Below are 22,115 nucleotides of genomic sequence, written 5' to 3'. Positions count from 1 at the left end.
TACTCAACTTTATTTTACAAGTAACTTTGTAGTTTTATAAGCCAGTTATAAACTAAGTAGTGGTGGAGTAACTAAGTAGTATCAGTATACTGCAATGTGTAAATACTCTGTTACAAGTAAAAGTCTGGAATTAAAAAATACTTAAGTTAACCCATTTAGACCTGCATGAGGCAACAAAAAAAAAAGTCTTCTAAATCCTAAAAGCTTTACCTTTTTCATGTCAAGGACTTCGAGAATTATCTGTATTTGGTCGCAGACCTTCATCTGGAAATATGTTGTTCCAGGGACCCCCCCAGGAGAGATTTGCGACACATTTTCACGATTTTTAGCTAAAGTATAACATAATAGTTAAAGTATGAAGTGGTATTAAAGTAGCACTAGTAAAAGTACTCATGCAGAATGTCCCATTTCACAAGTTTTCAAAACCTTTCGAAAATAGCAGATCTACAAGCTCGCAATGTGACACATTGTGAGCTTGTAATTTATATACATTGGCCGAAATGTATCAAGGCTAAAGTGGTTACTGTATGTTTTGTAATAATAATCAAAATCTACAATGTAACAAGTAGGCTATAGGTAAAGTTGGCAAATAATCGTACTGGAGTAAAAGTATAATATTTGCCCTTTGAGATGTCGTGGCACTTTATTTGTTTTACTTCCTGCACCACTGCCGAGAAGAGAAGATAATGTGTTTATTCTTCATGTCTTTCTTTTTTTTCTTATCACACTTGGATCAAAAACCCACATTCAACTTTTGTTACTGAATAGCTGAGATCAGCATTACAGACAGCTTGAGTGCACACGTTTACTTCTGCACGCACGCATGCACGCACGCAGCCACACACACTGCACCTGGCATGTGTCATGTCATCCCTTCTCTCTCATATCAGGACAAGACATGGTGAACAAAATACCTATTATTCCAACATTAGTCCCATCTTTAGTAGCAGATTACAAACACATTGAGGTCATATGGAAGAGGGAGAGAGGTGTGTGTGTGTGTGTGTGTGTGTGTGTGTGTGTGTGTGTGTGTGTGTGTGTGTTGTAAAGGCGGTCTTGTGGGACACATGCTCAAAAGGACAATTCAAGGAAACCCCAGTCTGACTCACATATAGGTCCACATGCAAGTGGAAAAACCCATGTGGTAATACATAAATTGCGCCCTTTCGTATTATGGAAGCCGTATCGGCCCGTGTTGAACACACACACACACACACACACACACACACACACACACACACATGGCATACGACGTTCCTGAATATTTTAGCATTGTGGGAGTGTCCATATGTTAATTATTTTCGCTTTGCGCAATTTGCTATTAAGCCCCTTGACCTAAAAACACTCAGCGCATAACGATTCGACGTGGGTCTGACCACCTCTTAAATGCAAAAAGCACTGTTTGATGTTACACTTGAGTGGCTCTGGGTGCTGCTGGAGTGTTGCCATGTCTGTTTATTATAAGCGGCTTCTTTTTCTGTAAAGTTGCTTGTAAATATTAATATTGGTATAGTTGTGGTTGCTTTCTTGTTTCTAAAGTGGTTATTTGGGCTTTTCTCCTAATGTTGTTTAAACCAGTGATCCTCACACAGCACATTCCCATGTCAAGGACCCCCAGATGTATGCATTTGCCCACTAAGGACGGCTAATCCAAAAATATTTTGGGCCAGTGACCCCCATGACAGATTTGTGTTTTAAAATGTTTCAATACAATGTTTCAAAAATATTCCACTTATTGTCACTTTTTTCCAAGATTACTTTTGAAAATAGCAGATCTACCAGCTCACCGTGCATCACATTAATTCATTAAAACTATGAACTCTGACTGCACGGGGATATATAATGATCATTATAACAATGTGCAAGAAAATATTTAAAAAGAAGGAAGAACTTTAAATATTTGTGGACAATAAAAATATGTTTTTTATTTTAATGTGGTGTCATTAAAATTAATCTGGATATGGCAGACTCACTATCTAGAAAATAAAAACATGACACTTAATTTAAAATAGGTTACAGACCCCTGTTATATGCGCTTCTTTTGGGATTATTTATGTACCTATTTACTTGTTTCTATGAGACATGGCAACAGCGCTCTCTGCTGTGGCGAAGAGAAGAGGCTTTCTTTGGTAAAATGTTGAGATTAGAAACGGCCATGATTATTCATTTCTCAACCTTTAAAAAAAAAAAGAAAAAATCTCCATAATCCTTGGGAAGTTTGCTTTCATACGCTGTATCACACCCGATTCAAGTCTTCTTCAATAAAATGCTACGAGCGAAGACCATACCATCGGGGCCACAGCATTACGCAGCACATTCAATTCATTCCGGGACCACATCACACCCATCCTCCGTGAACTCCACTGGCTCCCAGTCAAGTCCAGAATTGAATTTAAAATACTCGCCATCACCTACAAAACCCTCAACAACCAGGCCCCCCTCTACCTCTCTGAACTCATCAACCGTCATGTCCCCTCCCGCTCCCTCAGGTCAAGCACTGCCAACCAACTGGAACCCCACAAATCTAACAAACGGACATGGGGAGACAGGGCCTTTGCAGTGGCTGCCCCTTCTCTCTGGAACTCACTCCCAACTCACATCAGAGCTGCCCCCACCCTCGAAATGTTCAAAAGCACACTCAAAACCCACCTTTTCAAACTGGCTTTCCCTACATAACCCCCCCACACACACACACCCCCTTCTTGTTTGTCCCTCTTTTGATTTTGATTTCTAGTTTTTAACCTTTTTAAACCTTTTTAAATAGTTTTCTAATAAATATGTCTGTACCTCTTTCTGTAAAGCGACTTTGGGTACCCAGAAAAGCGCTATATAAATCATATATTATTATTCCTTCGTCGTGACTTGAATGAAATAAAAAACGTTGATATTAGCCTATAAACACTCATGGTTCTCTCATTTCTCAACCGTTTTGTAAAATGTAAAAATCTCCATATTCCTTATAGGAATCTTGCTTTCATTCCCTGTATGGTACATGGTTCTATTGTTATCGAATTAAACAATATCAAACGGACTTGCATGTCCGGGGGTTAGATTCTGGGAACATTACGCATGGACCGCCAATTTGCCAATATGCTGCGTATCTACTCGCAGTTCCATTCCGATCTGAAAGGTATAGTTGGGTCTGTTCTTTTGAGGCATAAAGGTGACAGCATGCAGTGCAATAGGAAAACTTAACCCAAATGTGACAAAGTCATGACATGTCTTCTATGGTGCCAGCCTGAAGAAATGTAATACCACGATCCCCAAAGTGCGCATTCCGTATGTGACATCAGCTGACTGGTAACGAGAATAGTACGGACATGTTGATTGGGTACGTCTCAAACACTCCTTAAACACTCCGACTAATTCAAGGCCGTTTTGCGCACTCCACGGGGTGTCGAAAGCGCTTCTTACCAGGCCCATAATTGCTATATGACATTCCACACGCCCCCACCTCTTAAAACTGTAATATTATGTATTATTGTTCCACTTGCATAATCGACCCCACAGAGACACAAAAGGCCCACTCCCACACAACCAAACCCCCAACATAGCCTCAAGACATTCAACAAATGAGACAGTGACATTGTAAAACATACAGCACCAAACAGCACCACAGGGGTGTGACAGATAGAGATAATATCAGACTGTAGCTTGACGTATTATTAAATGTTTATATCTAAATTTCCACGACAGTGTGTGTGTGTGTGTGTGTGTGTGTGTGTGTGTGTGTGTCTGTGTGTGTGTCTGTGTGTGTGTGTGTGTGTGTGTGTGTGTGTGTGTGTGTGTGTGTGTGTGTGTGTGTGTGTGTGTGTGTGTGTGTGTGTGTGCGTGTGCATGTGTGTAAAAGGATAATTCCTACTGGCTAAGTGCTGGGGACTTGTTTCCATTGTGGTCCTATACTGTATTGTATTCAATTCATCAACATAGCATGAACACATTAATTAACACAATAATAATAATAATAATAATAATAATAATAATACGTGACACCAACAAATATAGAACACTGTGTACCAAGTATAAAACAGTTCAAAGCAACCCCTCCTTTTGTTGGGAATTTTACATTAAAGGGACACTTCACCCTTTTTGCAAAAAAATATATGTTAATGACGTTTAGAAGCTTTAGAACAATTTCCCGGGGGTCTTTATGTGTGTAATATGTGGTTTTAGATATTTTAGATTGTAGAGTGTCCCTTTAACTCTCTCCTCTGTGGTCTTCTGGTAAATACTGCGGGGGTCGTTGACACCACAATGTGTTCAAATGTTCCCCAGACACTTCATGTAAACACTGCTGGGGCCAGCTCTACTTCTGTGCACTACATGTACTTATGGATACTTTAGCCTACTACATGCACTTAAAAATACTTTACTACATGTACTTATAGATACTGTACTACATGTACTTAAATATACTTTACTGAGTGGTGGAAAGCAGTCGTTCTTAAACTTTTTCATGCATGTCAAGGACCCCCCCAATTGACACTAATTAGCCCGTTAACCCCCATTTGAAAGGATATATGGCAGGGCCAAAAAGCCGATTTGTTCAGACACGTATGACGTAAATTCTCCTTTCATTGTCAATGGTAAATGTGACACGATTTAAGGACAAAAAGCTGTATCGGAGGGCCCTCAAAAATGTGAGTGTTTTTCCACCACTGGTACATGAGTTACCGTACTTGTTCAATGTTCCCAAGGTACTTCATCAAAATAATAAAAAGAAAACAATCTATTCCCTGCAGGTGTGGTAGAGGACATCTCCCCGAACGCGTGGGTATGTCCAGATAGTTGCCTCGCGGAGCCGTCTTTTGTCCAGTGTCCATTCTGGGTCCGGAAACGGTACATTTCTTTGCATTGACCCGAGTAGAAGCTCTGCTGCTGTGAATTTTACACCTCTCCCGCTTAGCGGAGAGTGGGGTGTGGTAGAGGACATCTCCCCGAACGCGTGGGTATGTCCAGATAGTTGCCTCGCGGAGCCGCCTTTTGTCCAGTGTCCATTCTGGGTCCGGAAACGGTACATTTCTTTGCATTGACCCCAGTAGAAGCTCTGCTGCTGTGAATTTTACACCTCTCCCGCTTAGCGGAGAGTGGGGTGTGGTAGAGGACATCTCCCCGAACGCGTGGGTATGTCCAGATAGTTGCCTCGCGGAGCCGTCTTTTGTCCAGTGTCCATTCTGGGTCCGGAAACGGTACATTTCTTTGCATTGACCCCAGTAGAAGCTCTGCTGCTGTGAATTTTACACCTCTCCCGCTTAGCGGAGAGTGGGGTGTGGTAGAGGACATCTCCCCGAACGCGTGGGTATGTCCAGATAGTTGCCTCGCGGAGCCGTCTTTTGTCCAGTGTCCATTCTGGGTCCGGAAACGGTACATTTCTTTGCATTGACCCCAGTAGAAGCTCTGCTGCTGTGAATTTTACACCTCTCCCGCTTAGCGGAGAGTGGGGTGTGGTAGAGGACATCTCCCCGAACGCGTGGGTATGTCCAGATAGTTGCCTCGCGGAGCCGTCTTTTGTCCAGTGTCCATTCTGGGTCCGGAAACGGTACATTTCTTTGCATTGACCCCAGTAGAAGCTCTGCTGCTGTGAATTTTACACCTCTCCCGCTTAGCGGAGAGTGGGGTGTGGTAGAGGACATCTCCCCGAACGCGTGGGTATGTCCAGATAGTTGCCTCGCGGAGCCGTCTTTTGTCCAGTGTCCATTCTGGGTCCGGAAACGGTACATTTCTTTGCATTGACCCCAGTAGAAGCTCTGCTGCTGTGAATTTTACACCTCTCCCGCTTAGCGGAGAGTGGGGTGTGGTAGAGGACATCTCCCCGAACGCGTGGGTATGTCCAGATAGTTGCCTCGCGGAGCCGTCTTTTGTCCAGTGTCCACTTTATAAAGTCCATGCACTCCAGTGAATAGCATTTATCCATTTAGATATCTTTTTTATGTTATTTAATTACTTATTTTTACACAGAAACATAATGTGTGTCTTTACAATAACTGTAATGTAATAATAATAGTAATAATGTAATGTAAAAATGATTTAATTAACGAATTAAATAACCTTATTTTATTCTGAAAGCAACCGGATGTCTTAAATCTGCTAGCTCTCAGACCGGAAGTTTTAAATTTGCTCATAAGACGGAGCCTCGATTGAACAGATTTAAGACTTCCGGTGGACGATCTCTTCAAAATAAGAGTACCCTCTAGAGTATGGAAAAAAAGTTTAATTTGCACATTAAAACTACAAATTAAGCATTTCAATGATGCTATATGATGCTATAAGACACACATTATGTTTCTGTGTAAAAATAAGTAATTAAATCATTATAATAATAATAATAAAGTTATCTAAATGGATTAATGCTATTCACTGGAGTGCATGGACTTTATAAAGTGGACACTGGACAAAAGACGGCTCCGCGAGGCAACTATCTGGACATACCCACGCGTTCAGGGAGATGTCCTCTACCACACCCCACTCTCCGGTATATTGTATTCACACGCTAAACGTGAATATCCCATTTATCAATATTGGTCTTATTAGTATCATTATTTGTGAAACTGAATTGAACATTATCATGTGCATCAAATTAGGACGCAATTCAAGGAATAATAAATTATAAAATACATGAAACTTTTAGGACCCAGAAGCTATGCTTCTCTTTGAAAGTATGTCAAGGGCGTCGTCTCTATAGGTGGCAGTGTAGACAGTTGGGGCTGGCCCATAGGACTTCAAATCAATATCATGATTATTTCAAACTTTTGTCTTGATTGCGGTTAATGGCCGAGTATACGAAGGTTTTCAAGGGTCCATGTAGATCGACTATATATTCACTACCCACCACTGTACAACAAAGTATTCTGTTCATTCAGCTCCAAATGCCCTGCTCAGCCAATCATAGCTTGGCTGTCAAAAAGGAGCTTGTCCACTGTCAAAGTCCCATTATGATTTATTTTAGTCATCGAGATGGATATTTCACGCTTGTTTTAAAATGGTTCATTTTGCAGTTGTGTCTTATTGAGGCTTGCTCTTTCATCTTGGCCACGTTCGTTAAGTGTGACGAGCATAGCTGGAAATTGAAAGAGCTTAGAGAGATGCCCCCTCAGCCATCTGGCCCTCGAACTCCGGGAACAAACAGAGCCACGAGATAGAAAACCCATTGGACTAAACCAAATTATAAAACAGCAAAAGGAAAACTATCTGACACATTGGAAAGAAGCAACACAAAAGCAGAGTAAACTAGAATGCTATCTGTCCCCTAAACAGAGAATACACAGTGGCAGAATACCTGAGCACCGGTCCGTGACCGACCCAAAACAAAGACAAATCTTAACTAGGTACAGACTCAGTGAGCACAGTCTCGTGATCGAGAAAGGCCGTCATATAGGCAGACCTGTATCCCGAGAGAAGACAGACTATGCACCCACTGCACACAAAATGAAGTGGAAACCGAGCTACACTTCCTAACCATCTGTCCATTGTACCAAGACATCAGAGACACATACTTCCCACAGATTACAACCACACACAGAGATTTTGAAAACATGACCAATGACAAAAAACTCCCATATCTGCTGGGCAAAGTACAACAATGTGCAAACACAGCAGCAAGATTTGTGAGTTGCTGTGATAGGAGAAGGATATCAAATGGAACACAACCACCCTAAAGACTAATCATTGTGTATATTCCTGCACTATACCTGCATCGAGTGACCTTGGTGCTTATAATTTAATCTATTTAAGATTCTGACCTTCAAATGTACATCATTTTTGTTGTTCTTTCTGCTTTGGCAATGTAAACGTATGTTTTCTCATGCCAATAAAGCCCTTTGAATTGAATTGAATTGAATCGAATTGTGTGTGTGTGTGTGTGTGTGTGTGTGTGTGTGTGTGTGTGTGTGTGTGTGTGTGTGTGCGTGCGTGCGTGTGTGTGTGTGTGTGTGTGTGTGTGTGTGTGTGTGTGTGACTGTGTGTGTGTGTGTGTGTGTGTGTGTGTGTGTGTGTGTGTGTGTGTGTGTGTGTGACTGTGTGTGTGTGTGTGTGTGTGTGTGTGTGTGTGTGTGTGTGTGTGTGTGTGTGTGTGTGTGTGTGTGTGTGTGTGTTTGTGTGTGTGTGTGTGTGTGTGTGTGTGTGTTTATTTACACGGAACTCCTGTCTCCTTCTATAGCGTTTTCAGACGGACACGTTTAGTGGTTGCACGCAACAACACTCACTTGAAGACGTGAAACGCGATGAGCATAAAGTTAGTTTTAGTTCTAAATAAATAACACACATTTAAGTGTTAAAGAAGACTTCTGGGTTCCAGGACTACTGCACTCATTCATTCATATCTGGATGAAAGACACAGAGGTATGTTTGAGGTTGTTTTAATGTGATAGATACTTACTTAGCCATGGTTGACTTTTCTTTTTGTTTCTCTTTTCACAAAGCACTGGTCATGCAGAGAGTTGTAATGTTACTGAGTAAGTGAGTAACTAGTATAGATTACTAGTATATTTAGTAACTACAGTAGTATAGTTAGGCCTACTAGTAGAGATGCATTTCTGTCAAATTATGATGTAAGAGTTCACTGCTACAGACTAGAGTTCTAACTTGTGTTCAATCAATAAATCAGATTATATTGTCACTTCCACAATATGCACTGGGCATACAAAATACCGTTCTCCACAACTCATGATGCTTCACATTTAAAAACAATAGACACGTTAAAAAGAGGCAACAGTGGCAGGAGAAAGTGCTGATGCATTTCAAAGTGCAATATAGGTAAAGTGCTATGTTGGATGTTGGCCTTGGGGGCAGTATATGGTGAGCATATATATTCCGCAGGAAGTACAGGCATACTTAGGTCATCAGCACTATATGCACCCCCAGGAGTTTCCTGCTATTACTTTGCCCTACTCCCAGAACCCACTTCACCCCTGCCCATTTTGATAGGCTGGAATGGCTTATGGTTGACGACAGAGTACAGCAACTTGCAATGGGCCTGGGCTACAAGATTCCAAGATACCAATGTACCTGTCGAAATACTCAACAAATCCACAATCGCAACATCAGAGGGAGTTAAGAGATGTGAATCCCTAGACTCCTTCAAAACCGCTCTCAAAGAGCACTCTTTAAAAAGTCCCCCCGCCCCCTTTTTCTTCATTGAAGTGTGTTTGTTAAGTTTGGAAAAGTAGTATGGAATTGCATTTCATACTTCCCCCGGTCTGGAAAAGTATGGGAAATGAGAAATAATATTATGGAAAAATGTTTGTTTCTTAAACTATTACTGTTGTTCTGTTTTCCTGGGCAGGAGGCTCAGGGGGATGCTCCTGGTCCCTGGTCAGTGATTCCTTCTTATGCTGTCGCCTTAAGGCCTAGAATACAGTTGTAGGTGATAAGGTGACAACTGGAAACTACAACATGACGTCAAGCAGCTCCTCATGCAGCTCCATGTAAGTCCCCCTTGACACAGAACCGATCAACTTTTCCGAATTCCAATTTTTTTCCAAATTCCAAATGTGTAGGAACCCTGTTAAATGTTCTGATGAATTGAAAATGGAGGACCCTGATGTAAACAAGTCTTAATAAGGTCCCCACACACCGACCGTGTTTTTCGGATTTTTAGCGGCGTTTGTCCGTCGGTTTTCCGAAAAACGCGTCCAGTGTGCAACGACCTTTAGTGCTTTTTTCTGGTTTTATCCTCGTAGTAGTCTTTGTATTGGCCTGTACTTACGTTTGAACTGTAGCCCAGGTGGGACCAGACCGGCAATTAACCAAGATGGTTTTAATCTTCTGATCAGACCTTGTATTGAAGTGTACATTCTGGTGCTTTTTTTTCTTTTCCAAACTATTAATAAAGTATTTAATAAGTCAAAGCTTATAATAAGCTTTAATTTTTGTATTGAACATTGGAACGTTCAAATTTGTTTTAGACACTTTTAGACTTCGTATGAGATATGACAAATAATGTAAATATACAGGAGAACTGACACACATGGGGAAAAAAAATAATATATATATATATATATGTGTGTGTATATGTATAAATTGCAATTATCTCAAAAAGAATTAATCAAATAAATACATAATTCTAATACTTTATTTACAGTTTGCAGAGAAAAGCACAGGAAAGTGCAGTTCAATACCAGGTTGTCCACTAAGATGATCTAAAACCAAAGAAAGCCTATGGCTCGTTGTTTCCATATTCATATTCAATTCATAGGAATAACGCACAAACGATGTCTATTAACCATTTATTCCTGTATCTGCTCGTACAGGTCGTCTGAGGAGAGAGGGAGATGGAGAGAGAGAAAGAGAACCAGGAAGAACTGTGTGCTTGTGGAGATGACCGAGCAGCATCCCGACACAGTCCTAAAAGGCCTGAACCGTCTTCGGCTCAATAGAGAGTTGTGTGATGTGGTTCTGTGCTGTGGGGGACAGGAGTTCCCCTGTCATAGAGCTGTGCTGGCATCCTTTAGCTCCTACTTTCAGGTAAACCTCAATGACATTGACTTTGGCTTTCATGTGAACTGAAGACTGTGCTATAACAACTCACCAATTCATTTATTATTGGCACAATGCACATTTAGAGACCTAAGCCGACCCGTTCACCTTTTCGTCCTCCACAGGCCATGTTTACATGTGGCATGTTGGAGTCCAGACAGGACAGGGTTAACGTCCATGGAGTAGAAGCTCACATCCTGGACCTGTTGCTGACCTATGCATACACGTCAGAGGTGGCCATCCCCAAAGAACATGTGCAGGTGAAGTAATGAACACACACACACACACACACACACACACACACACACACACACACACACACACACACACACACACACACACACACACACACACACACACATGCTGACACACTGTGATGATGATGACGGAGGCTGTAGTGTATACTATACTGTAGGTCTGTCACTGTGGTTTGACAGACAGGGCTGTTTCATTTGTGGACAGCACTCTGATACTTTATCACCCAGTCAAGTCACCCAGGGAAGCTAGTATAGATGAATCCACGGAGGGGTGACCTGGGCACAGCCATTACTGAGGTGTAATCAGCACTGATTAGGTACACCTGGCCAACAGAATCTTGGGAGTGGTAGCCTCGCGTCACCAGGCTTTCCTTTCACTGGCGCTTCCTCTTCGAAGCCATGTGAATCCACGCTATGAGTCTGGCCCTACCTGCCAGGCTAAGGCTTTCCACCTCGGAGGAAAGCCTGGTCTGTGTTACTAAATTGCCGCATGATCCAGTCGGGAGCGGATGATATTGTTCTGTCATGTTGTAGTCATTGTTTTGTAGTCATCAGGCCGGAACCCTCAATCTGGAACTTCCTTTCCCTCAAACCGGAAGAATAATACCCTCCCAATAAAAGCGTGACTCGTTCTCTCGTAGCCTGTCTGTCTGTCTGTCTGTCTGTCTAATTAAGTTGTTTCTTTTATCTAGGACGTGCTAGCAGCAGCACACATGCTGGATGTGGAGGCTGTCCAAGAGAGGTGCTGTTCTTACATGCGGGATCACCTAGATAACAACAACTGTTTAGGCATTAACAGCTTTGCTGAGGCCCATTCCTTAGAGGACTTGGAGAGATCCTGCATGCATTACATCACCCAACACTTCGGAGATGTCTACATGCAGGTCAGAGAAGTTGTTTATGTTGTTGGCTTTTCCTCCTAACAGTCTGTGGTGCCTCACGGTATGGGGCAGATTAACTCAAGATAATAAGATGCTGAAGGTGATTTATTACCATTACCAGGGGTGCACACTTATGTAATATTTGGCAACCATACCCTAGGATTGGGCAAGGGCTAAACAGGACGTAATATTCCCAATATACATTTTCCATAAATTATGAAAAATGAATTATGAAAATATTGCAATATAATGAAATTATATTGTTCACGTCACTGTAACATAACGTGAGTTTGACCACACACACTTTGAACTGCGATAGCGGGCAAACGTAACGTATTCTAATTCCGTCTGAACCACAAAAAAATCGATGGCCTCGTGTGCTGTTTGACGTTTAAATCGCGTTTCTACGTAACAGTATGCCAGAGCAATGTGGCTCCAAAGTAACGTGTCGTTTTCTGTTTTTACCCGCGTTTCCCCATTGACTTTGAATGGGGATTTTTCGCGTCGTTTATTGCGAATTACGTCGGCACGGTAACGCGAATCAGAAAGAAAGCACACCATTCCCGGCCGAGACGCACGTTTTGATATATTGCGAGGCTTTGGTAAACCGTGGGGCCGGCCATAGAGGTCAAAGTTTTACGTATTGATGACGATTAAGTATGTGTTTCGGATTTCAACCTGTGTTTCTGCCATTGCATGGCCAGAACTACTCACCTAATGTTGCAGATGTTCCATGTTTAACGTAAAGTGTGTACGTTGTTTATGTCACAGTTGTATGGTTTTCATATCGTAAATATATTAACTTTGGCTAAAGGTGTTTAAGAGCCACTTGTAATGATTAGTCAACACTAGTTTTCTCAAGAGATTGTGAGAGTAGGAACGAAGATTGCTCGTTAAACAGAGAGCTTTGCCCTCTGGCTCAGCTCTCTTTTCGTCACAACAGTGCGGTACAGCAACTGCAATACCGCCCCTGCTAAATAAACTGATCTAGTGTCTGTTTATGTTTCTAGGAGGAGTTCCTCTCTCTCCCGGTGGATAAAGTGACAAAGATTCTTTCCGGTAAAAATCTCAATGTTCCTAAAGAGGAGGTCGTTTTTGAGGCGGCCATGTTGTGGATCAATAAGTGTCCTACACGCAGACAGCACTTTGAGAAGGTCAGTCACTTCTCAATGTTTCACCTGATTTTCTACAAAGAACAAAGTGACTTATTTTCTATCAATTGACAATTACTCACCCCATGGCATGAAGCCTTGCATTTGTTGAGATTTGTTTAGTTGACACATTCCTAAGCCAATAATGTGACCAGTGGAGTTTCCGGTAGGGCATTGAGTCATCAAATTATAGGCTTTGCAATGTGATTATTCTACATGAATTCAAGGCTTCATGGGGTGTGTCATTGATAGAAAATAAGACAGTTTTGTTTCGATATGTTAAGGTTTACATAATATATTTAGTTACTAATATATTGTTACACCCCTAGTTGATATGCATTATGTGCAAACTCTAACATAAAACCTGCCAGATGTCATGGAATTCCCTCAAGGCGTACCTGAGATATCACGTTCACAATGTTGCCGTACATACGTATTACGTACGTTCCTCCAAACATAGGTGTACTTAACCTATGTACGTACAAACGTAAAGATTGAAGTGTTCTTTTTTTGTTTTTGTTTTTTTGAAGTTCCTAGAGCTGATCCGTCTTCCTCTGATCAGTCCCTCCTACCTCCACGATGCGATGGAGTCTCTGGAGGTGGTGAAAGAATCCCCGTGCTGCCAGAGGCTCATCTCTGAGGCCATGGAGCAGCATCGCCTGCCCTACAGTAACACAGTACACCCACGTAGCACCAAAGGTACACTGCTGCTCTACAGTAAAACAGTACACCCACGTAGGGCCAAAGGTACACTGCTGCCCTACAGTAAAATGTCATGTGTACAAACAAAACTTATTTTTCCTTTATTTGTCTCTCTCTCTCTCCCACCTCCTCCCCCCCTTCTCTAGTGTCAACCACTTTCTCTCCCTTATGCGTTACAGGGACACAATTTGTCTCTCCCTCTCTATCTCTACCTCTCCCTCCGTCCCCCTTCTCTCTCTCGGCCACTTATATTGGCTCACACAAACGTTATGCAAAGCTCAGCCTCCTCTCCTCTTTCTCCCCCCGCTCTCCCTCTTTCCCTCTCTCTCCTACTCTCTCTCCCCCCTCACTCTCAGCCACGTATATTGGCTCATGTAGCACAAACGTTACGCAAAGCTCAGCCTCCTTCTCTCCCCTCTCTCGACCGTGCATGTTTATGTGAGTGTTTGAGGTGTTACATTAATGAGTTGCACAATTCCACTTCTTTATCGAGGCTAACTCTGTATTAAAATATGTTGTGCCTATGTTCGCTCTCTGTATTAAAATATGTTATGTTCACTTTCACTCTCACTCTCTCTGTATTAAGAGGTGATGGTGATGGTGGGAGGTTGGAGTAACGGCGAGATGCTTGACCGCGTTGAGTATTTGGATCCAGATTTTTTGGATCTCTTCATGGACTCAAACGACTACAAGAATCTGGCCCGTCTGCCATTCAAAGTACACAGGCATGGTCTGGCTGTGATAGGTGAGTGAGGAGTAGCATCAGGGTCAGCTAGAGTAGAGACCAACCAACTTATTGATCCCGCTGGGTAATTTCAGTCGGTAACATGTCATTGTTTCGACCTCACGTTAGTCAGACCGATTACTAACACTATCCCTAACCCTAAACTTCAGTCTTGACCGGCCACGTAGGTTGCTAACCCTAACCTAACCTCATCTCACCTCACCTCACTGCTCGTGACGGAAGGTTCCGCCAGAAGGAATCCAACCAGCAACTGCTTCTGGCCTAATGTTCCGTCTGCTAAGCTCATATTGATATCAAACCGGATCGCTGATTTCAATTTTTTTTCTAATTGTTTTGGCTTGGCCTTATCTTCTTTAGCGATCCTAGACCGTGTTGCGCAACAGCGCTGCCATCCACCTCCCATTATACAGGCTGACTAAAAAGCTGAATAACTCCTAATCTACGAAGCTCTCCATGGTCTTTGCTGATTATCCGGTGGTTTAGATGGAAACATTGGCGCTTTCTAGAGCAAGGATGGCTTCATTTTAGCTCGCTAGCATTGAAGCTATTTATTTAGCATTAAGATGGACGCTCCAAACAGGATGTCAGTCCCAGTGTGTGCTGCATTGAAATAGCCTCAGCATTCTGCGGTTGGCTCTGCGTCCAGCAGGTGGCAGCATATGGGTTAACAGTAGTCCTCGCAAACAAAAAAGTGCCAGGGTCAAACCGAGTAACCAGCACTATCAGTGCAATGCAAAGAATAGTGACAGTGTTCACGGTGCAATCTGACAGCGTAAAATACGCTGTCAGATGGGTGGGCCATGAACGTGATCCAGAGAAGGCTACTTGCCAACTACATGTCTATGCATAATATCTTTAATGGCAATGTATCTTGAGATCTGAAAATCAGAATTTATTTAACAATCAACGCATCCATCCATCTTCAACCGCTCCAGACTTTCCTCTCCGTAGAAACAATTTGTAACTTCCTGGGGGATCGGGAGGCGTTCCAAGGCCAGTGAGTTGATGTAATCCCACCATCTCACCCTCGGTCTGCCCCGGGGTCTCCTCCCAGTGAGACGTGCATCGAGGATCTTCCTAGGGAGACGCCCGAGGGGCATCCTAACCAGATGCCCGAACCACCTAAGCTGGCTCCTTTCCAGGCGAAGAAGCAGCGACTCTACTCCAAGGCATAAGCCGTTTCAATTCTGCTCTTCTCCCAACATAGGTACTACTTTGTATGTGGCTGGGGGAGAACTTCCTGACGTCAACTTCCTTACATTCAGTAAGGAGTTGTGGCGCTACGACCCTTTACATGATGACTCATGGACCAAGATGGCTTCCATGATTGAGGCACGCTTTGACTTCGGTAAGACAGATACGTATGGTCCATTGGGGCTGGTAGATTACTAATCGTACTAATCGAATATGTATATTGAATATGTATATCGAATATGTATATTCCATTAGCATGATTAAGTACGAAAAACAATGTATCATGATACATTTGAAAACAAATATATAATATATAAAAACAAAACATATTTTCGATGGGTGCTAGCCCCTGCCATGTCCAGCTTTTGATGTATGTGTGCACAACCTTTGTCCTACACAAACATTAAAATGCCATTGACAATGAATGGACACTTTTACGGTATAGTGTCTGATGATGTCATAGTGTACGTCATGATGATGTATATTGTATGATGATAAGAGCGCCCCTCACTTCACACAGGTGTGATTTTTTTATTGGATTCGAGCAGCCTCTTCTGCTGTTTGTACAGTGACTCATTTTCTGTGGGATTCTTTTTTGAGGGGCATATTCAGCTATTAGTGTAGATTTTCGTCTTATACAGACATTAAATTGACCAATGGAGATTTTACGTCATATGTAGACGAGCAAATTGGCTATTCTCGTCTTACACACAGATTATATTAACATTGACAATGAAGGGAGAATTTACATGTGTCTGAGCAAATGTGTATTTTTGTCCTACACAATTGAATTTACACAGAATGACAAATCGACATGTTACGTCATGATGATGTACGATGATAAGAGCGCCCCTCACTTCACACGGGTGTTATTTTTATAAAAATAATCAAATATTTTCAATATGGGGGGCCAATTTTATAGACTATTCAAGATTAATTTCTGAGTAATGTTAACCTAGCCCTATGGTCCATAGGCCTGGTGGTGCTGGATGGCTATCTGTGGGCAGTGGGTGGCCAGGAGAGCAGTGGGTCCTTTGTGGAGCGCTACGACCCCCGCACCAACACCTGGCAGCTCAATCAGGACATGCCACGCTGTTCCAACCACCCTGTTGTGGTCGCACTGGATGGACTGATCTACGTTTTTGGTATGGGACACCTTTATACACCCACAGGTTCACCTGTTCTTAATTGGGACTCGAACGGTGAGTTAGAGTCATAGAGCGCCATCGAGTGTAAAAACAGAAAACCACGTCAAAATCTGTGATTGGCACAGAATGAAGAAAAAGAAAATGTCCATACATTTAATAATGAGAAATACAGATCAACAAGCTTACAACACGTCATTTTGTGGCATGTTGTAATTGAATTATTACATTTTCATCGTTCTGCTGTTGACAATGCATAACGATTTGTCCTGTGTCCTCCTGGTTCCTAGCTGCTGGTTCCCCTGACACAGACACGCCTGCCTACAAGTACAACCCCAAAACTGCAGAATGGACAGAAGTGGCTCCTAGGCAGGATCCACGTATTGATTCAGCTGCCTGCACCCTCAATGGAAAGATCTACGTTATAGGTATCATACCTGTCCTTGACCACTGTCTTAAACCCTCTTTAGGGTTAGCATAGCAGTCATTACTGGCTGTACAGGATCTCCTCACTGGTCAGCAAAAAGTAGCAAAAGTAGCCCTCATACAAGGTTTCTTTGACTATGCATGCACCTCATGGTACCACAGCACCTCAAAGGCTCTTAAAACAAGGCTCCAGACATCCCAAAACAAACTGGCTACTACTTGGCCAAACTCCCAGAACCCACCTCACCCCTGCCGATTCTGATAGGTTGGAATGGCTTACGGTTGACGACAGAGTACAGCAACTTGCAATGGGCGTTGTCTTCAAGATTCGCTCCATGTACCTGTCAACAAAGTCCATGATCACAAGTTCACAACACCAGAGGGAGTTCCACAAACCACGTTCAACCTAAATACTGCTCAAACAAGGGGTTAAACTAATTTCGCTCATATGCCACTAAAATGTGGAACGCCCTACCACCAGCCGTGTGTATCCCTAGAATTCAAAGTCGCCCTCAAAGAGCACTTAAGGGTGGCTGCAATTCAAAACTGGCCCATGTAAAAAGAAAGTTAAAGTCACGTCACATGCTACTTAAAGCAGAATTACATTTTGAAGATTTTGCCTGCATATACTGTAGGTTGTTAATGGTACCCCGACTTTCAGCAGTTGTCACAAATTCAGGGAAACTTTGCGATATGTGTAAGACACCTTTACAAACACAAATGTATTGGTAAGGAAATAAGGAATCTATTCCCAGATTGGACATTGTTCTGATACTATTCCCTATCTGGTTATTGGTTCATTCCTCTTCATCTAATAGGTGGTGAGGATTTATCAACACCACCAGAGTGCTTCGAGAGTACCACGAACAAGGTGGAGTGCTACGACCCAATGACAAAACAGTGGTCCATGTGTGCGTCGATGCAGCGTTCATGTCGCAATCCTGGTGTGGTTGCGATGGCTGGAAAGATCTATGTACTAGGAGGGATTAATGATTGTGCCGGGTAAGACACCATATAAACCATACTGCTTCATATAAACTGGAAATAAAGTGTCTGTTCACACCAAACATTCCTCTCATTGCTATTGGTTCTGTCTTTGTTTAGGGAACTCCGTGACATCCAAGAGTACTGTGACCAGACGGACACATGGGAACGTGTGGGTGAGCTCCGCGACTATCGCACCGAACGGTACAGTTACCGGAGGTGCAGATATGTAAAAAGAGGGCCGGCACCTACAGGTCGCAGCTATTTCAACTGCGTCTCTCTCTGGCTGAGTACAGATGTAAAGGAGGTACCTTACCCTAAGGCTAAGCCGCAGCATGAATCTGATGATTTTTGATAACATTTCTGCTTTCTGTAATGATATAGCACACAAAGGACATGTAACAGTGCAACCTTCATGGTATTTATCTGTTTTAATTTTGTTCTGTTTTAAATAAAGAAATAAAACAGACCTTATCTCAATTATTCAATTTAAGTGACGCTATCATCCGTAAAACTACAGTGAACATTAACAGTAAACTACAAAAATCTAGCAGCAATTGTCAGCACGTTATTGAAACATTATGACATGCGTATATCAATGATTACAATCTGACAAATCTGGGCAGACACTGATGAGCTGTAGATGATGGCAGATGAAGAGCAATTATAAAAGCATCACACACATTTCATACTAGTCCAGGGGTAGGCAACCTTTATTATCAAAAGAGCCACTTTTGGGCCAACACATTAATACAAGTATACCAGTAAGCCAGCAGCATTGGTGGTGAAAACAAACAAAGATGTCTTAGCATTAATACATTCTTCATTTTCCTTCATTACATGTGTTTGTTATTTTAGGTGTTTACACAAAACTTGTAACAGTCAGTAGGCCTATGCAGTGCCGGTTGGTGCCACAGGGTGGTGCACTGCATACCGACCAGGTACCGACCAGTCTCCTTCTATAGCGTGTGTTTTCAGACGGACGCGTTTAGTGGTTGCACACAACAACACTCACTTTGAAGACGTTAAGCGCGAGGAGCACAAACAGAAAGTTAGTTTAGTTCTAAATAAATGACACCCATTTCGGTGTTAAAAGAAGTCTTCTGGTTTCCAGGACTACTGCACTGGATGAAAGACACAGAGGTATGTTTGAGGTTGTTTTAATGTGATAGATAGCAATGGTTGTCGGTTGACTTCTTTTCTCTTTTCACTTTCTCCATTAACAATTTCCCACCCGTCCCTTCTACGGTCTACCTATCTACATAAACGTTCATGTCACATATAAAGTGCTCATCCCAGAGCCACGGATGTTACACAATTCCTCGTGTGGTTATAATTATCCGTATCTATTGTTCAATAAAAAAAAAAAATGTGTAAAACTGTGTTGGCAACTTGGGGGGGGGGGGTATTTGAATACCGGACTTCTCGCCTCGGCGAGTGGACTTCACCTTTGGCGAGTGACTAGCTCTGGTCCATAGCTCTAATGCGTGCATTAGAGCTATGTTACTATCAACGTCTGCCGCTCGCATGAATGCAGACCAGCCTCTACTCTTTAGTGTAAATAAAAAGAACGTTTTTGCTACTCACCAAAACAAAGGCGGGTTGTGTCAATAGAAAGACTACTTTCCTTAGTGGAAGCACTCTGAGCCCCCCACCACACGTATAAACTGTACTTTTTGGCCAAAAAGGGATTTTGTTTCCACCGAAAAAAAAACATTTTTAGTTACTCCGCTGCGCCCTCTACTGATATTGCCCAGAGAACTGCCTCATAGAGGATATTTTTCCTCCGGTGAAAAAATATCGCTTTTTGGCCAAAAAGTACCGTTTATACGTGTGGTGGGGGGCTCAGAGTGCTTCCACTAAGGAAAGTAGTCTTTCTATTGACACAACCCGCCTTTGTTTTGGTGAGTAGCAAAAAAGTTCTTTTTATTTACGCCAAAGAGGAGAGGCTGGTCTGATTTCGATTTGAGATTTAACATTGGAAGTCCCATATCCTTGTACTGCGCGGGGCAGAATCGTAGAAGCAGTAGAAGGATATGGATCAGATCTAGCGAGTGACCTTCCCCTTTTGCCGAGAAGTCTTTACTTTCCGAGGCGAGTCGCCAAGACCAATCGCCCCAGAAAGTGAAGCCTTCTCGGCAAAAGAGGAAGACCACTCGACCACGCGCTCCAATTCCAAGGCGCTCATATCCAAGGCGCACCGAGGAGTTTGCACATAAAGTGCGCTATTTATTGCATTTTGCAGCTTCGAAATCCCCCCCAGAAAGACAGTGGAGAGAGGACGCAATGCCGTCAGCCCGCACACACACACACACACACACACACACACACACACACACACACGCAGTCCCAATAATACGCTATTATGTGGGGCACATTGTCAGCCTGTAGATCAGCTCTACACAATGTATGCCTATACGTGCATTGTGCAAAGACGAAGCACAAATAAATCCAATAGCCTTGTGAGGCGCGCAGCGAAAAGTTGATAAATGCGATGTTTTACTGCTTCGTGTGTGACTGTGTGTGTGTGTGTGTGTGTGTGTGTGTGTAAAACTGCTTGCAGCTAACACTGCAAGTAGGCTATAATTTATTCCATGAAGTTACTTGTAGTTTCAGACCCATGCTTTTAATTGCTAAATAAAAAAATGCTGTATGTTTACATTACCTTAGGTACCTTTTTACCCCTAAATGCATGGCTTGAATCAGCCGTGCACTGATGTGAAAGAGTGAAAACCTTACCAACAGAAAGTCAGGGGAAAAAATACCTTAGACGTGTGTTAGGTACCTTTTTACCCCTAAATGCATTGAATCAGCCGTGCACTGATGTGAATGATCCTTCCACTTTTAAGAAGATCACACCAGGATTTGTACTACACTATGTCTTCACATTCAATATTTGAGCTGTTCTTCTAACAACAATGTCATGGATTGATCAAATTATAGAAACGACGGATTTCACCGCGACGCGCATGGATGTCATGGATTGATCAAATTATATAAAAGACGGATTTAGCACAGTAGCTAGCAAAGGCTGCAGTTGCTGAAAGTGAAGAAAACACTAGCCAAAAAGTGAAGCCCACTCGCCAAAAGGTGAAGACATTTCGCCCCGGGCCCAGTGGTCTTCCCCTCGGGGCGAGTGGACTTCCCCTTTTGGCGAGTCGCCAAGACCAATCGCCCAGACTGCTCGCCAAGGGCGAGTAGTCTTGCTACCTAAAAAACGGCTAAACCCAGCAACTAAAGCAAGTAACGCACCTTGATTGTGATGTAGATCTCTGTCCTTGCTCCGTCTGTGTCGCTTGTCCTGCTGTGGGAAGCGCTTTCCTCTACTTTGACAACCTTCCTTACCAGACAGACATGTTTTTACTTCCATTAGTTCCATACAGACACCGCCTGAAGTAAGTTAGAACACACACACACACACACACACACGCACGCATGCACGCACACGCACTCACACACACACACACACACACACACACACACACACACACACACACGCCTGCTGCGCCAATCAAATCACGCACTCGCGTCAGAATCACAGAACCATAGTAGATTGTAAAAGCACGGATTTATGAATGAACTCGATCGTGCCAATGCTCTATAAGGCGAGGCCGCCCCCTGCTGCTGCTGGAGAGACATCACAGTCAAGGCAAGGGACCATAGAGTTATGCAGGGGACTGATTGATTGATGTGGGTTGACTCCTGTCCGGGCCCCTCCTCCAGTGAATCGCGTTTATCCATTTAGTTAACTTTTAGACGTTATTATTTTTTACACAGAAACATAATGTGTGTCTTATATCATCGTTTGAATGCTTAATTTATAGTTTTAATATGCAAATTAATATTTTTTTCAATTCTAGGTTGTTCCATTGTCTGTGATGGAGTCCACTACATTCTCTGGTAGGCTGTTCGACACCCGGACAGCAGTGTGGAGAAAAGTTCTGTCCAATGTGCGTGTATTGGAGCCTGGGGGTCTTTAAGCAAATGGCAAGAGTGAGACTTTAGGGTCATGATGCGTTCGCCCCGATGGCAACCAAACTAATAATAATAATACTAATAATAATAATAATAAGAAGAAGAAGAAAAACACAATGAGACACAGGTAACCCAACTCAAGAGCTTTTTTTTTTTTGCATATTTATTGTTCATTCATGAAG

At 42.7% G+C, this 22,115-nt stretch overlaps 2 protein-coding genes across 3 annotated transcripts in view; one reads left to right on the top strand and one right to left on the bottom strand.

Annotated features, from left to right (window-relative positions):
* Positions 1-21,295, bottom strand: part of LOC308320361 (uncharacterized protein) — a 41,243-nt gene extending 19,948 nt beyond the window's left edge. The window contains exon 1 of the mRNA XM_080770696.1: positions 21,211-21,295. The gene's annotated coding sequence lies outside the window, so the exon portion shown is untranslated. The remainder of the gene's footprint in view (positions 1-21,210) is intronic.
* On the top strand, positions 8,198-18,360 carry LOC308320356 (kelch-like protein 24). Of its 2 annotated transcripts, none has more exons than XM_080770690.1 (13): positions 8,198-8,337; positions 9,281-9,422; positions 10,248-10,461; positions 10,599-10,733; positions 11,423-11,614; positions 12,622-12,765; positions 13,293-13,461; positions 14,051-14,209; positions 15,417-15,557; positions 16,378-16,548; positions 16,839-16,976; positions 17,793-17,976; positions 18,079-18,360. In XM_080770690.1, exons 2-13 carry the CDS (start codon positions 9,391-9,393, stop codon positions 18,311-18,313), a joined length of 1,914 nt encoding a protein of 637 aa, XP_080626816.1. In that variant the 5' UTR covers positions 8,198-8,337; positions 9,281-9,390; the 3' UTR covers positions 18,314-18,360. The 2 variants fall into 2 exon arrangements, with proteins under 2 accessions (XP_080626816.1, XP_080626817.1); XM_080770691.1 differs by having other exon boundaries at positions 8,216-8,337; positions 9,343-9,422.
* Positions 21,296-22,115: the final 820 nt, after the last annotated feature.

The sequence above is a fragment of the Protomyctophum bolini genome (genome assembly GCF_963924005.1).
Source record: "Protomyctophum bolini genome assembly, chromosome: 8".
In the NCBI taxonomy this organism is placed as follows: domain Eukaryota; kingdom Metazoa; phylum Chordata; class Actinopteri; order Myctophiformes; family Myctophidae; genus Protomyctophum; species Protomyctophum bolini.
Note: the sequence above shows the minus strand (reverse complement) of the source record. Positions and strands in the feature narration are given on the sequence as shown.

Coding starts and splice junctions, on each gene's coding strand:
- LOC308320356 (XM_080770690.1), top strand. CDS start 9,391: ATGACGTCAAGCAGCTCCTCATGCAGCTCCAT. Junction 11,615..12,621: donor TCGGAGATGTCTACATGCAG/GTCAGAGAAGTT, acceptor TTATGTTTCTAG/GAGGAGTTCCTCTCTCTCCC. Junction 14,210..15,416: donor GCATGGTCTGGCTGTGATAG/GTGAGTGAGGAG, acceptor CTCCCAACATAG/GTACTACTTTGTATGTGGCT.